At 36.8% G+C, this 16,451-nt stretch overlaps 1 protein-coding gene across 1 annotated transcript in view; it reads right to left on the bottom strand.

The window, feature by feature from the left end:
- The window catches only part of LOC149797050 (uncharacterized), a 77,232-nt gene extending 61,694 nt beyond the window's left edge, over positions 1-15,538 (bottom strand). Inside the window, exon 1 of the mRNA XM_089961720.1 lies at positions 15,058-15,538. Coding sequence (XP_089817846.1) covers positions 15,058-15,526 — 469 coding nt within the window. The 5' untranslated portion in view covers positions 15,527-15,538. The remainder of the gene's footprint in view (positions 1-15,057) is intronic.
- Between the last annotated feature and the right edge of the window lie 913 nt (positions 15,539-16,451).

Below are 16,451 nucleotides of genomic sequence, written 5' to 3'. Positions count from 1 at the left end.
TTTGTTTCGCAGACCAATCCGGTGGTCTAGTGATTAGAGCGTCCGCCTCGGATGTGGGAGGTCGGGGGTTTGAACCCTGGTCGAATCATACCAAAGACTTATAAAAATGGTACTAACAGCTGCCTCGCTAGGCGCTCAGCATTAAGAGTTTTTGTTGTTGTTGTTGTTGTGGGGTTTAACGCCATTTTTCAGCACACGATAGGCTATACATGGCGGTCAGTATTAATGGTGGAGGAAGAACCCGAGAGAACCCCGGGAAGAACCACCGACCCACGAGAAGCTACTGGCAAGCTTTCTCACATACCCACATTGGCCGAATCCTGGACTCGAACCCACGCAGGCAGAGGTGAGATGGCAATGATCCGTAACGGAGAGCGCTTTAGACCACTCGGCCACTCGGGCGCATTAAGAGTTAGTGTTAGGACTGGTTGGCCTGGTGTCAGGATAATACGACTGTGTGGTACATCATGCTACATGTCTGCGACATGATGCCCCAGTGCTAGACATCAATATAAACTGCCACACTACAGACATCGTAGCGATATGACTGAAAAATTGTTAAAGCTACGTTGAAAATCCAAATCTCTCTCTCTCTCTCTCTCTCTCTCTCTCTCTCTCTCTCTCTCTCACACACACACACACACACACACACACACACACACACACACACACACTATTTTCGTTTCGCATATGAACCTGCTTAGTTACTAAGGGTCTGGGGTACTTTGCACAAGTTTCTGTAAAAGCGCCCTGGTAAATTAAACTTGTATCACAAGAGAGTGACTCATCCACAATGATGTTTGCATTTATTTTCTTATCACATATGCTAGTCTGGGACACCATCCAAGGAGCGAGTTATCTTAACATTAAATCTAATTATATAACTACATACACATATACTAAGAGGTTTGACCAATTTTTATTTGTAACGGGCAACGACGATTCATTCACGTGAAAATGATTTGAATGCAAAACTGGCAATACAAAGCAAGCTGCATTCTAATTTAGCAACATAACGATGAGATAATGCATATTGTTGCCGATAAAAGGGGGTGTTTCATTTCTTTTTGTTGGAGAAACATGTTCTAGAATATAATGGACCGTGCTTCATTTAATTTTTGATAGGGGGAAGGTGTAGGAACTTTTTTGAAACAATATAATAAGTTATTTTCTCTATAAATCGAAGCCAAAATATTGTTTTCAAATTGTCAGGAACCGGAAATTCTTTTACAAAACAGAAATCACAGGCAAATAAATGGTCGGTCGATTTGTATTAACTAGACTGATTGTGCTATAATCAGCGACTGTAATTACCACACGAAAAACAGTGTATAAGCCATATTAGAAGAGGAGGTAGGAACGGGGGGGGGGGGGGGAATAGGAAGGCAAAGACGAGTAAATAGGATATATAAAAAAAATCAAGAAAGCATTATATAATATAAACAACAAAACATGCTTGAAGTGTTCTAACTAAGTGTTCTGTAGGAGTCAGCAAATTACCCGAACATTGTTCCGACTCTAAGAGACGGTCCGGATTCAATGGAACGCCGTGGCCCGGCCCCGCAACCGACTTGTCTTTGATCCCTCACTTCATTAACGTCAATCTAATTGTAATCGTGAACAGCAATGATAGATGGCGTTTAAACTGATATTGCGGATGACCCAATGGAAATTAACTTGAGGTCAAGAACTGGCAGGATTAGTTCTATTCGCACGAGTATTACAAGGACTACAAGCTACAAAATCGAGTTTCTTGTGTTTGTGTACTGCCTTTTATGACCTTGAAGACCGATATTCCAATAAATTTTCCAAATTTTGCGGAGATGGAATACAAGAACGTCAATTTGTCCCCTATTTCCTCAAGTTTCGTTAATAAGGAAAATATATTGAGTAACTTCCGTACGCATTCAATTGAAATCACTCTAGGTCGCCATTTCGTTAGAATATCTTTAAACTACAACTCCATTATTCTATATTTTATTACAACATTTCATTTAACTATAATACTCAAGACTGTAATGGATTCACGTGCTGTAAAGAAAGGAAACACTCTTCAGCTGGTCGATATTCAAAACTAGTATACAAGTCTGTTAAAGCAGTAGTTGAGATCCTCCAATCCATCAAGAACAGAATGTAACTCGTAATGACACCCTGTAACCTCATTCGCCGTAATTGCGTTAACGGATCTGATATAAGGAAATTCAAAGCTAGCGTTTATGTCAAGAATGTACAATTAGTAGTTCCACTACTGATAGGAAAAATTAGGTCAAGTTATCGAGGTCAACGACAAAATATTTCATGCAAAGTGTGACTATAGCATGGGTCATCTGAAATTACCCCATCCCCAACCCCTCAAAATTTCTTGACGAAAGTGAGAGGTTTAATATACGATATGCTATTAGAATTGAACTCAAGGATTACCCTAGCTATTTCACACACACACACACACACACACACACACACACACACACATCACTGTTGCCATATCCTTACAAACCGTTCTTGTATGCCATTGTAACGTGACAATAAAACCTTGTATCTTTTATGCCATTGTAACGTGACATAAAACTAGCCATATAAATGCAATTTTTTGTCCATATTCATAGGGTACATTGCAAAATCCAATATCCACTTTACAAAATTGATATTTTTGAGAAAATTTATTAATTATTAGCAAACACTATCCTTTACTAATTGTGTTTAATAAAGTTCTCTTACATTTATTATAATTCTCCAACATTAATTACAATTCATAAGGCTAGTTTAAGTGGTTTTAGATGTAGAGCGGTGGAACAAATTATTTCACATAGAGTGGCGCCTATAAATGCGAGGACACGCACTTAAAACACTTAATGTTCCTATCCTACCAATAAATTCACCCTGTGACACTGACGTTTCGATTCAGCTTCATGGTCCCTTGTGTCAATGAAAAGTCTTTTGCACCCTCTCCTGCTTCTAGTACATTGTATTTCGGGTCGATGATTCCTGATTTTTATTCTAAATCAAGTTCACGGTTTGCCATCTACCGGACTTACTGGTATTACAAACAAATGACCCTATATTCTGTTTTGTAAATCCCACAAAGAGTTTTACTCTAACCTTGAAGGCAAGAGACTTCATGGCCATGTTGCTTTGTATTTTATTAAAGTGAACAGCGCTGAATCTCAAAACCACCCGTTGTCAAATCATTTATACTATCTAGGGGACACAGATACAGTGGTATTCGTGAATATTTTAACGCAGTTCTGCGGCCAGATCTGCAAAGAGTGTTAACACATCACGCTTATTTGGATTACACAAGTATTGGCCAGCATCTTGCACTTATGCTCCGTATCAGTAAAGCATGTAAAACCAATCTCCATCAAAAGGGCTAAATTGTCAATCTATACACAATATGCAAGTGTAGAATTTTAAAACGTGGAATGAACCAACACAAATAGCCTGAGCAAAAGCGGGACACGGCTGTAACTGAAAGTCCACATAATGTCTCACGAAAAGTCGCACACGCCTATTAGTGAATTATTTAACCTTTCCATTTTTGCACCTTTAGGTTAAACATATATAGATTAGTTTATCTCGGTCACTAACTTGAACAAAGATAAAATCGACTTATTTTACTGATTCAAAGAAAGACGTGAAAATATGTATGAACTTATTCGGCCAGTCTGATAAAGCTGGTTCTGGCGACTGCCTAACACATAGATCTACTAGCTGTACTGTAATTTTGGTCTGTATTAGTCTTGCCTTAAGCCACTTTCGTTTTAGTGTAGCAAAGAAAAGAAAATAAAAATATTTCGCGCTGTTTTTTTGGATGACTTTGTTCCTATTGGCTTGTGGGGCATTACGATTCCCTATATTTAATACTACGATGATTGTAAAAGTGACTACCGCTCCGGTGGCCTAGTGGTTAGAGCGTCCGCCTCGGATGCGGGAGGTCGTGGGTTCGATACCAGAGACTTTAAAAATGGTACTAACAGCTGCCTCGCTTGGCGTTCAGCATTAAGAGGTTAGTGTTAGGACTGGTCGGCCTGGTGTCAGGATAATGTGACTGGGTGGGACATCATGCTACATGTCTGCGGCATGATGCCCCAGTGCTAGACATCACTATAAACTGCCACATTGCAGACATCGTAGCGATATGACTGAAAAATTGTTAAAAGCTACCTTAAAAATCAAAATCACATCACATCGCATCACGTAAAAGTGACTAGTTTTACAACAAATAAAGGAAAAGGTAAGTTTCCTATAACTATGCTGCTAGGAAATCAAAATCTTTTATTAGATGGGAAAATGGTAGTGGTAATTTGAAACCAATCCATTGATCAGTAACTTATGAATAATGTGTTGGAATTAGTATGACTATGCTGCCCTGTCTTGAATCTTTATCGGTTTCATAAACTGTATATGTAGTACTGTACATAAACACATTTTGGGCATCAATTAGCATCAGTTACCATTATTTTTCACTTACAGTGCAAATGTCATCTTAAATGAACTTGTAGATTGCATAAAAGATTTCGTTAAAAAATCCTCTGATAGGCAAAAGTACGCGGCCCTGACAGACAACTAGTACCATGCCCTGACAGGCAAGAAGTACTCAGTCCTGACAGGCAACCAACGCCATGTCTTGACAGGCATCAAGTACTCGGTCCTGACAGGCAACAAGTACACGGTCCTGACAGGCAACCAACACCATGTCTTGACAGGCATCAAGTACTCTGTCCTGACAGGCAATCAACACCATGTCTTGACAGGCATCAAGTACTCGGCACTGACAGGCAACCAACACCATGCCCTGACAGGCAATATGTACCTAGTCATCACCATTGGGTTAGTAACAGCATGAATCAATATGCTTTTTACTAATAAAATCAAGCTACGTACACTTTCGAGAAAGAACGTTTTGGGACTGATACCAGGTCATATCCAGTTTATTTTATTCCCTCGTTTGTGGTTCACTGACACTTTTCAGGTACTTTGCTCTCAGATTTCAAAGAAGACAATAACTTCAGATATAGGTGTCCAGTCGTGGTCGTATTCTGAATTACTGCTCGTCCTACAATTGCCGTCAGTCAAATGAAACGTTTTCCCATTTAGAAATATTTTTTTAAAGAAAGTTTTGGAATAAGACAGGAACATAGTAATGACAGTGTGAAACAACCGTGTTAATCTCTAAAACAAAGCCATAGTACAAACTGTCACCATATACATACGAAAAGTTATCAACACAAATTTAATGAGATCTTAATCTAATTATTTTTATTTTGCATTCAAAGTCTTACATCCCTTTTAATATGGATGAAAGACTGTACACTCATCCATACCCTAGAAAAGTGAACGGACATTTGGACACAGATGATTTTTGATATAATTAGAATTAGATTCGGAGCTGTATCCATAAACGCCTTTAGGGGGCGGTCAAGCCTCATTGTAATTCCTACTTTATCTTACATGTAATATCAAAATGAGAGTTTAATCAATCAACGATATTTTTTTCTTCTTGAAATTTCATGGACTTATTAAACTAGTGTGGATCTAGATAGCTACGGATAGTGTGATGGCCCAACGATCAGATCATAGTAAGATTTGACATGACAGTTGTATGACAACTGACCGTCAATATGGGAACGGTCCGTCGGCGGGCGAATCGTCCCCGTTGTCACAAGCTGGAACAATTAATTACGCGACTCAATCGTGGAACACTTGAAAAATGAGGTCAGAGGAAGATGTTGCCTATTGTCCTGTAATAATTATTAAAACTTATATATGTTCTATTACCCTCAAGGGGAGGTGAAAAGGTCATATCTTTGAGTCATCCTGTGAAGGGACACACAAGCTGACACCTAAGTCATTTGTCAACGGCCGATCCCAGGACCATAATTGTAGCACATTCCTGTACCATGTTTCTTCTGCTTGTTTTACAAATTGCATGACATTTTTTTTCAGATCGCGGAGGTGGGATGTTCAACGGTCAAGCTTTGCTTGCTACACTAATCTGATGAGAATTTTAAGCAATTTCGGTTTCGAATTTCTTGTTGATAGTTTGTTTTTGCTTGTTCTCTTGCTTGTGTATTAATCTTTTTGCATTTTTAAGAGAGACACGGATAAAAATCTAGTAATTGTAATGTTTTCTCACAACTTACAGAACGTTATCTAGCTTTCAAACACAGCTTGGTGACAAATTATGAAGCCATAAGGCTTCTTGAAAATAATATATGCATTCTTAAAATATTTTGATTCTTTTCATAGGTTAAACGCCATTTTGCACATAATATGCTACCCATGGCGTCAAGTATATTTTCCGGAGGAAGAACCGGAAAACCCCGGGAAGAACCACTGGCCCACGGGAAGCTATAGGCAAGCTTTATGACATAGCCACGTTGGCCGAAACACGAATCCGCGAGGACAGAAATAAGATATGTGAGTGGTCTGTACAGGCGAAACGTCTTAGACCACTCGGCCTCCCGCCACCGCCCCTCCCCCCCCCCCAAGAGAAATGCGACGATGTGCATCACACGGGACAACTAATTACTACTGCACATCGTATGGCAAGGACAAAGGAACTACAACGTGCCAATATAGACATAATCCAGCCATAAACTGGACATATAAAACATTCGCCTGTCGTGTATTAGGAAATAAAATAAATAACAAGCCACAAGCGATATGGTCCTACAGAAGTCAATAAAATGTCGATATTATACAACTCTGGCTTTACATATGGAGCTTTGTAATCTACGAAATCAATCCAGAATGAATCATTTACAGTACGGGAATATCCATATTGATTTATCTTATTGATATGTGATACTGTACCAAAGTCACATAAGCAATTTCATTCATCGTTAAACCCCACACACATCAAGGAAGGTGGTAGTTCATATGATAGATCTGACTGGTAAGCGAAGAGTCGCGGGTTCGATACCGACCTGAATAAGCCAGTGTTGGTTGTCTCAATGTGTCCATGGCAAAAGCACTTAGCTACCGTTTTCTTCGCATGATATAGCTAATAAAGTGCGGATATTGCCGTTAAAATAAAAAATAACAACAAACAACAAAACTAACAAGCTCCACGCATATCTAAGACAATAACAATTGTGTTATTTTAAATCCCTCTTGCATGTAAACTATTATATCTCACACACACAATTTCGCTTCAAGTGCCGTCTGTACTTGCTTATAAGACGAGTCCAATGGCTTAGACTCATATAATGCGCTGGCAATACGCCGGCAGATCTGGGTCTGTGCAGACTGTTCGGAGTAATCAGTGGACCAAGGAGCATGGACCATGATCTGGAGGCACATTATGCAACGGCAGATCAGGATCTGACGTCTTATAAGTGAGTAATACGGTACATACATCTTACTCCCACAGTATCGATCTTGGTACTGGAAATCACATTGACAGGAAAACTGTTTAATAAAATGTTCCATCAACATATATATTACCATGGCTACACTGTCGATAACATTACATTACATTATGCCGACTTCCAGAACGAAAATGGAAAATATAGACGCACAGTTATTGTCGTTCAATCAGAAATCCGTCCTTATATCGATAGGCTTGCTGACTCATTGGCCTAGGCATTCAACGTGTAGTTAACAGTTACCAGCTTCATCCTAAATAAAGAAATTATAGAAGCAAAAAAAATATATGGTACCTGGTAAATCAAAAATTATAAAAATTTTGATGACTCCCCTCCTCTTGTTCTTTCGTCGAAATGCATCTAATACAAATGTAATCTTATAATGAGGGGAAAGGTTAGGTAATGGTACTTATTACCAGAAGCCGCATTATCAGACGGATTAAAATAATCCGGTCAAACATTTGAGAAAATAAAATCTTTAACCTCCTGGACTGGAAATGATTTTTTAAAAAAAGGTATCGAGTCTCAACTTGGGATTTTATTTTTTCCAAATGCAAATGGTCGTTACTTTTAAAAGCTCGTTTCTGACTGGCTTATAGTAGACACACCATATCAGATTGGAACTCTCCAGGCCTGCTCCTTTGATGGTATTACAACATCATTTGTGAGTAGAGCAGATTTCTCTTGACTGTCTGCGCATACAGTTGCATGTCTCAGACAGTAAATATTGTATGCAGCATGCAGTACAAAGGACGAGCAATCAATCTACTTCGTCATGGCGACGACGACAATATGCAGACTGCGGAAAAGCATTTCAAACCAGCCCCGTAGACCAAGCTGAGATCAACTTAATTGATTATTTCCTACGACTTCCCGTGCTCAAGTCTAGTAAAACAATAACGAAATGGAATCTTAATAAATTTACCATACTGTGTCAAAATTATAGCGAAGAAAAACTAAACAGTAAAACTATGATAACGTATTCTCACCAATGTGGCAGAGAAATCTAGATGTTTTGCTGTCCTTACTTTTCTTATCTCAGTCTGGTTGTCTTGTCTGGTTGTCCCAGTCTGGTTGTTTCATTCATGGTGTCAGCGCGCAGAGAACTACTTTTATAAAGAAGAAACCATTCATATCTTCTGCTGTGCCTGACGGAGTTATAATAAAACCCAACGGCAACAACAACACCAGATATATGCCAAAAAGAAATTCACTCATAAAGTCACGTAAGTTCTGTCCAACTTTGATACCACACCTTACAAAGCATTTTGACACACACACACACACACACACACAGAGTCGAGCTATTTGGTAGAGTTCCAAACACGCAGGTAATGCATATCACTGGTTACAAAAATACAAACTTTCTCACGAGTTACTACTGCCAAGCCGGCAAAAACCAAAAATGTAATATATCAAATAGGTTTCTCATAACTTTGTCAAACACCCACATATTGCTCTCTTACAAAAAAGAAAACCGACAAAAACTACGCATCGTTGCAATTCGTTTACATCAAACATAGTTTTAATCTGTACCCTCTAGAATGTGCTGGTATCACTAATCTTATGACGTCATAATATTCATTAGGTCAAAAGACCCAAGCCTTGTTGATGCAAAATTCTTCCTAGCTGATAACGTTTTATTCACATTTACCATAAAGGTGTGAATTCACATAATTTATTTTGTTTATTAATCTAATTTACCTTTTTCAACACCCATATCGTCTTCCAATGCTCCACCGTTTGAGGCGTATTGTTTTCCTTTTGTTTTATGAATGACGCAAGTTTCTCCAACATGTTTCTCCAGTTGTTTTCTTTTTTTTAGTATCTGTATGCACATTACCTATAACTAAAGCACTAAACTAGTGTGACATAATTACAGGTGTTGAGAAATTTTAAATTATAACATATCATGCCGGCTAAATGAACCCTTCACACATTTCATCTTATATTAAATAACGAATCTAAAGAAACACACACACACACACACACACACACACACACATATATATATATATATATATATAGAGAGAGAGAGAGAGAGAGAGAGAGAGAGAGAGAGACACGGTTTATCGCCTTTGCGATATATTTAGAGGTGTAGACAGTTTTCTCACCTTTGCCATCCCTCAGGTAAGTTAATGAAGTCCAGTATATTTGTGCATGATCTTACCAAAGTAGTGGATCAACGAGATTGGGTCTGAAGTGCATCGCAGTTACTAAATGATCTGTAAAACTTCAGTAAAACTCACTCGAGCGGACAATAAGTAAATTATTCAAAGGATAGCTCTCCTCTCCCACACAAAAATTACCGTCAGGCAAACACACATGATTTGTCAGGTGTGATCGCAAACTTCGGATAGCTACGATAATCTCTGGTGGATATGTGTACACCGAAATAGCAACCGGCCTATTGACAGTGAGAAACAGTTTTTATGTGCATTTTTTTTTTTTTTTGTTTGTAATAAAAACATTAGGATGTGTGCCATAAATATACAAATGTATTATAATGTATCGATACTGATCTAAAATTGTTGATCATACTGATTTTTGAAAAGTAGCAAATCACAATCACACGAAAAAATAGACTGCATTGTAGAATATCCATCGAATAAAAGAAATTATTAGCAGTTTGGTTTTGACGTAAACTCAGCCAAATTAAATTAATGTCATTTATGTTCAATAACACTTTGACAGCCGTGTGTAGGAGACATATGTTGAATGCATGACTAATTTATGACCCCTATGGATTTTATATATTTGTACGAAGTTTCTGACACCCCAATTCTCCACCATACTATCTTAAATCGTACATAAGATTTACTTATAAAAATCTCGATACGCAAATGCCTGGAAACCCCGTCCCGTACACAACCACGACAAGGTAAATATCCAATACAGAGATCCAGAGAATAAGAATCTAACCGTACCGTAAACAAATAATATAGACGTTACCTCTCCATTCATAAATCAAGAATCCTGCCAACTTTAATATTTATCCAGTTTGAATATTTTTTACAAACAAAAGTTGAGAATTAATAAACGAGAGGCGAAGGCCAACACCTTTGTCTATTTCTTTTTAACAACATTTTATTTAATCATAGTAAACTTCACACCGAGTCATTGTCCCTTTGGACACTCATAATCTGTGTCATACACCATATAGAACTAGATATAAAAGTGCGTCGTGACAATAAAATCTATCGAACACCAACAGTCCGTGATAGATATGCTTATTTGCCTATTATTCAGGTAAGCATTGACCATAGTAAGCCAGTCAGGTAAATGGGTCTAACAGGTGAAACTATCAGAGAGATCGGTGGGAGGTTTATTGCCCTCATTGTGGTTTAGATAAGTATTACTTTGAAAAATATCTCAACTATTTGAGTAGGAGAGGCAACTACAGATAGAACTACATTAAAAATGCGTCATCTTCTGATGGTGCTCCATTACATCTGTTTCAAGGGCGACAAATGACAGCATTCTTCCCATCGTATTGATTAAGGCTTGGAGGCTTGGAGTGTATTGCTACTTGTGGAATGTATATATAGATGGGGAGGGTCCTTTGTTCTAAGTTAACTCTACATAACAATTTTGTACAAAAATCCCCAACTAAATACATAACCAAATCTTTTCTAATACCTGCGTACACATAGACTGATATGTGTACGTTGACGTAAAGGAAGGTCGAGTCAGTCAATATGGTACATAGGTAGAATAGCCAGTAGATATGACAAAAGTGGATAGGTATTTATATTGGCGCATATATAGGACAGTAGGTAGAGAGGTAGGTTAGAACTAAAGGTGTATAGGACGGTGGGTGGATAGGCAGATAGAATGGCGGGTTGACGTGTTGGTGATGAATACTTGTATATCTTTAGTGTGTCTGTATACACGTATCTCTTCAACTCATTCAATAAACGGTTATTTCAGAGACACGATGCACAAATCAATTACAAGAACTTACTGTAAGCCGTAATCATTTAATTGGTTTTAAATTTCATCAACAGATTATTACTGCTGCTTTGTCCTTCCTTTGAGTCGTGGATACTGACTATGACCGATATTTAATTAACATTTCAGACATTAAAACAACGGTTGCCTTGGCATGGTATTATGACATCTGACATTAAAACAACGGTTGCCTTGGCATGGTATTATGACATCTGACATTAAAACAACGGTTGCCTTGGCATGGTATTATGACATCTGACCTATATACATATTATAAGGTGTAAATCTATACAGTTTCTTATTCATTCATACCAGTGCATGAACATCCGACAGCAAGCCTTTGAAACACTGTCAATGTAGTAAGACAATGTCAGAATATCTAAGAAAAACGAAACTAATAATAATAATAATAATAATAATAATAATAATAATAAAGTGAATAGGCAAAGTTTGCAAATATTTTTTAGGTAAGTGTATTTTTCAACACTCTATCTCGCCTAAAAGAATGAGTGTTTAATGACTCCTCAGCCAGCCATGATAGCATTGTAAGGACGGTGGTTCCAATGTAACCGAGAATAAATAAATGTTGAATCCATGAGAAAATTTTAGTCAAGGTCTATAGTCGGTGAATATTTAAATCCGAAATGTTCGTATAAATATTCAACATTGCAATCTTTCTCTGTTTAAAAATGTATTGATTCATTATCTAAACTAAAAAAGAAAACTGTTTTTTTTTTAAGTATTGTAGTCAACGTAGTCACATGTAAATAGTAAAGGGAAGTAATTCGGGTTTCATACATCGTATTGCGGGAATTTTTAATTTTGGTTACGGGGATGAAAAGTGAGTGTGAGCATAGAATGCAAATAAAGAAAGACTGCACTGTTCATACCTTTTTAAAAAAATAATTTCGTATTTAAATAATCACCGACCATTCCGCAGCATAAATGCGACACTGACCTTACAAATGGGACTTCACTGATTTTTCTAATGATATTTCAACAGTGATTTCTTCAAGATAAACTTGGAATTACCGGTTCTTAACGTACTTGCAATTATAGCGGACGGATGATTGGCGCTCATTCGTTTATGCAAGTTATCATTTTATAAATATTTTGAATGGCATGGAAAAAAATGAGGAATTTTTATTCTGAACCCCTGCTCACCTATAACAGGGTTGCCAAACTTAACTTTTTTCTCAGATATTCCGACATTTTCTTACTACTGGGATATACTTTTCAGAAGCATGATGTAACGATCTACTTAACTACGAAATTGTTCCTTCAATGAATATTCATCAAGTACCTATCGAAGAAACGATAACATACGATGTAACTAAAACAATAAATATAACTGCGATTAGCAAACAAAACTTTCCTTCCGTTATTTGTTTAAAGATGGGACAAGAGTATAAATGGATGACTAAGTTATGCATGTTATTATGTCTTAATGATGATGTGAATATGACCCTGATAGCAAATTAAGTGGCTTCTTGTTTTCAAATTCATGCATTTTTTTAATTTTATTTTTTTATTTTTTTTTAAATTAGAACGCGTGCAACCACGATGTTAAACACAATCATCGCTCTAAGTCAACACTGATATTTTGTATATTAACAAATCTTCACTAAGCTATTTATGAACGGACAGACGGACAAACAGACCATTAGATCTGTTATATACCCTTCGAGTGATAGAGACTATTTGAAAAAGCGCAATCCAAAAATAGACAAACTGGTAATATTTTCACACAAAGTCTTTTAAAACATGACATCGATTTCAGCATATATGTTGGGAATGGATCAGCGGACTAAATTAACGTAAAGGCTGTCAGTTCATGATTGAAAACCAAAATCAAGATTTCGTACAAAATTATGATAAATGGACATGTGTGTGTGTACATAATTGAAAGGAGAATGCAAAGATCAAACAATAATTTATTCGTGGGAAACAGACCTAGCAACTGTAATCCCGGCAAGTCTTGACATTATAGTATTCAATTACTTACTTTGAGAGAGAGAGAGAAAGAGAGAGAAGCTCTAGATACTACATTAATTTTAATGAGCTCCCATGGGCATGTACTCTCGCAATAAATGTAGCTTTTATCATTAAAAAAATATTTTATCTACATACGTCATAAATGGTCAGTTACGACCTTAAACTGAGTCCTCATTACACGAACGCTGCGTAACAGCTGTATCTATAGCCCATGGGAAAGGGTTATAGATACTCTTTTCATTATTGAACTCTTCGCCCATTTCCATCCCATCTTTGTTCTTTCTTCTTTTTTTTTTCTTCTTCTTCTCATTACATATATGTTACATTTGTCGTGAAAGCATACATGTGTTCGAGTAATTATGGCGAGGAATCATATTTATAACTAAAAAAGGAATATTTGAATTCCACATTGTAGCAAGAATTGTAAAGCGAATCCTCACCACATCATCCTCGGGCTGGAGATGGTGAACAGAAACATTAGTGAAGGCACGGCTTTTGAAGTCTAGCAGTTATCAACCATGCCCAATTACTCGCACCAATGCTTCCTCAACATTAATTGAGAATGAACATCTCTGCACATGTTTCTTCAAGAGGACAGTGTTTTGTTTTTTATATCTAAAAATGACTCAGCTTTTCTCATTCCTCCACATGGTGGACAAAGGTCGAGATACATATGTATGAATCAGGTTATAATTAACCAAGATTTCTCACTGTAATACAACAGGTACAAAATAAGATCGTTCTAACACATTTTGGTGTGTTATTTCCATACATGTTAAAACATCTCCTCAACACAACCCTTAATGTGCAAAGACATAAAAACACCAATTTCATAGCTATTACAACATGTGTTTCGAAAAGTCCCTCGATCTTCGTTTGTGGATTATTTCTTAAGTTGAAAAAATTATCAAGTTTTATTCTCCACTCAAATGGAAAAGTTGTGTAGTATCCAGGGGTGACTGATGACCATTGTGGCTAATTTGGTCATCGAATTGCACACCTGTGTGCACTGAAGGTTTATCACACATGTATTTTACAGGTAGAAAGATCAATACAAGCAATAGGTAGGATGATGCATTGCACAAAAATAAAGGACAGCGTACAGGTTATTTAGACGACTGAGTTCCTATTAAGCACAACGACAAGTGTCCATATGATCTGCAATATTGATATAACAAACCTGTTGAGGTAATTTTTGTTTTCCAACTGAGAAAACTGTAAAATATAAAGGACTACATATGGCCAGACGTGTATGCTGGCATGTACGCAAGTGTGCTTCCAAACTTCTTCTAATATTAAATGCTTTCATCACTGAAGAAGCCTAAGATAAAAACGTCATCTGCCTCCCATAAGTAGCACCAATAATAATAATAATAATAATAATAATAATAATAATAATAATAATAATAATAATAATAATAATAATAGAGATGACGATGATGATGATAATAATGATGATGAAGAAATCCATAAAATTTATGAAATAAATTGTATATTGGAAGGTGTCTTTAAATACTAACTTAACGTTGTCACTGTCAAAGCTGTGAGAAAAAAATAAAATAACTCTTTAGGCTTTAGGTATACATCATTCCAACTATTTAAAAAAATTACAAAGATAATTGAAAGACATAATGATCTCTGCGTGTTAAACTTATATTTGAGTTTCAACTAGGCATAGCAAAAACTGACATCATTTAATTTATATTTAAATTAAGCACAACATAAAATAATGAGTACTCACCGGAAGCTAATTTTCTGGTAAATTCCTTGTTTTCAACAATATAATCCAAGCCCAGCGGTGAATCCATGACAGCTTTTATGCACTTCACACAAGAAACTTGTAAACTCTCATTAAGGAAGGTAGAGCAACTTTGGCTACATATTTGTTTCAAACTCTCAAACAAAATATCTAATCCGTCATGGTCAAGAAAGTGTAGTATCCACTCCGGATCATCATTCCGAGCTCGCTTTAGTCTCCGCCTGAGCGTTGAGAAGCTCTGTACTGAAGGCGATCTTAGCGTTTGAATGCACAGGTCATGCGTATTGTGGAAGTCGTCACTATTGGATGGCGAACCTGAAGCGAACCGGCCAATGGAGGCGCGCCTTACAACAGTCTTCCACTGTTGTTGTCTGCGGCGTGCTCTAACGATTGGCACTATTTGTACTTCATGACTGAAGTCTACTTCGCTGTCTGACACACTCTCAGTCATTTCTCACAGTATGCACACTTATCTGAAATGTAAAACAAAAGTTAATAAATAATTTATGCGTAACTTTATTATCGCATTCATTAAATTTGGACGTGGAAAATTAAAATTACGAGAAAAATGTACAATATGAAGCCATATGTTACATTTTGAAGATGTGTACTAAGTAACGCTACGGTGACTTTGCCGTTTCTAGCAGGACCGTATATGGACGAATAAATGTCTGTGTGAAAAAAGCATATGAACCAAGACCGGGAAATGAGGTGTATCAAGACATTCGAGATCAACACATAATGAAGAGAGATAAAAATAAAGGAAAGTAAATCACCTGAATAGTCGCATAAATCAATAATTTTTTATACGACTTTTCTAAAAATTGAACATGAACCTATGGAATAACGTACAGTGAAAATACAGCAGTTTCGTTTTGCACACTTGATAAATTTCCAGGTATTGACAGCTGCTAAACTGCCTACAATACACGTGGAATGGATATCTTCTTTCGCCTAGTACAATTTGATTATGAACAAAACTTCTCAAATAATGATATCGGGAAAAGACTGGTTACTGTTTATTTAACAAGCCCTATGATATTGCCATGTAGAAAATGTTACACTGTGATAATTGGAGTAATTTCAGGTCACCCCGACTTTACAAAGGTGTAAAATGAAGGCAATCTCTAAAGCAAATTACCACATAATGTCATAACATCCAGCCTGTGTATATGTACATCATCTGTATGTGATTTATATTCATATGCAGCCATATCAGACATATACGTTTGTAACATACATACATACATACATACATACATACATACATACATACATACATACATACATACATACGATGACTGTATGTATATATTATATTGGGGTGTATGTAGTTTAACAAAAAATTCAATTGCGAAGGATATTTACATATGTCA

The sequence above is a fragment of the Sinohyriopsis cumingii genome, chromosome 6 (assembly GCF_028554795.1).
Source record: "Sinohyriopsis cumingii isolate HCF-2022 chromosome 6, ASM2855479v2, whole genome shotgun sequence".
Taxonomy (NCBI): domain Eukaryota; kingdom Metazoa; phylum Mollusca; class Bivalvia; order Unionida; family Unionidae; genus Sinohyriopsis; species Sinohyriopsis cumingii.
Note: the sequence above shows the minus strand (reverse complement) of the source record. Positions and strands in the feature narration are given on the sequence as shown.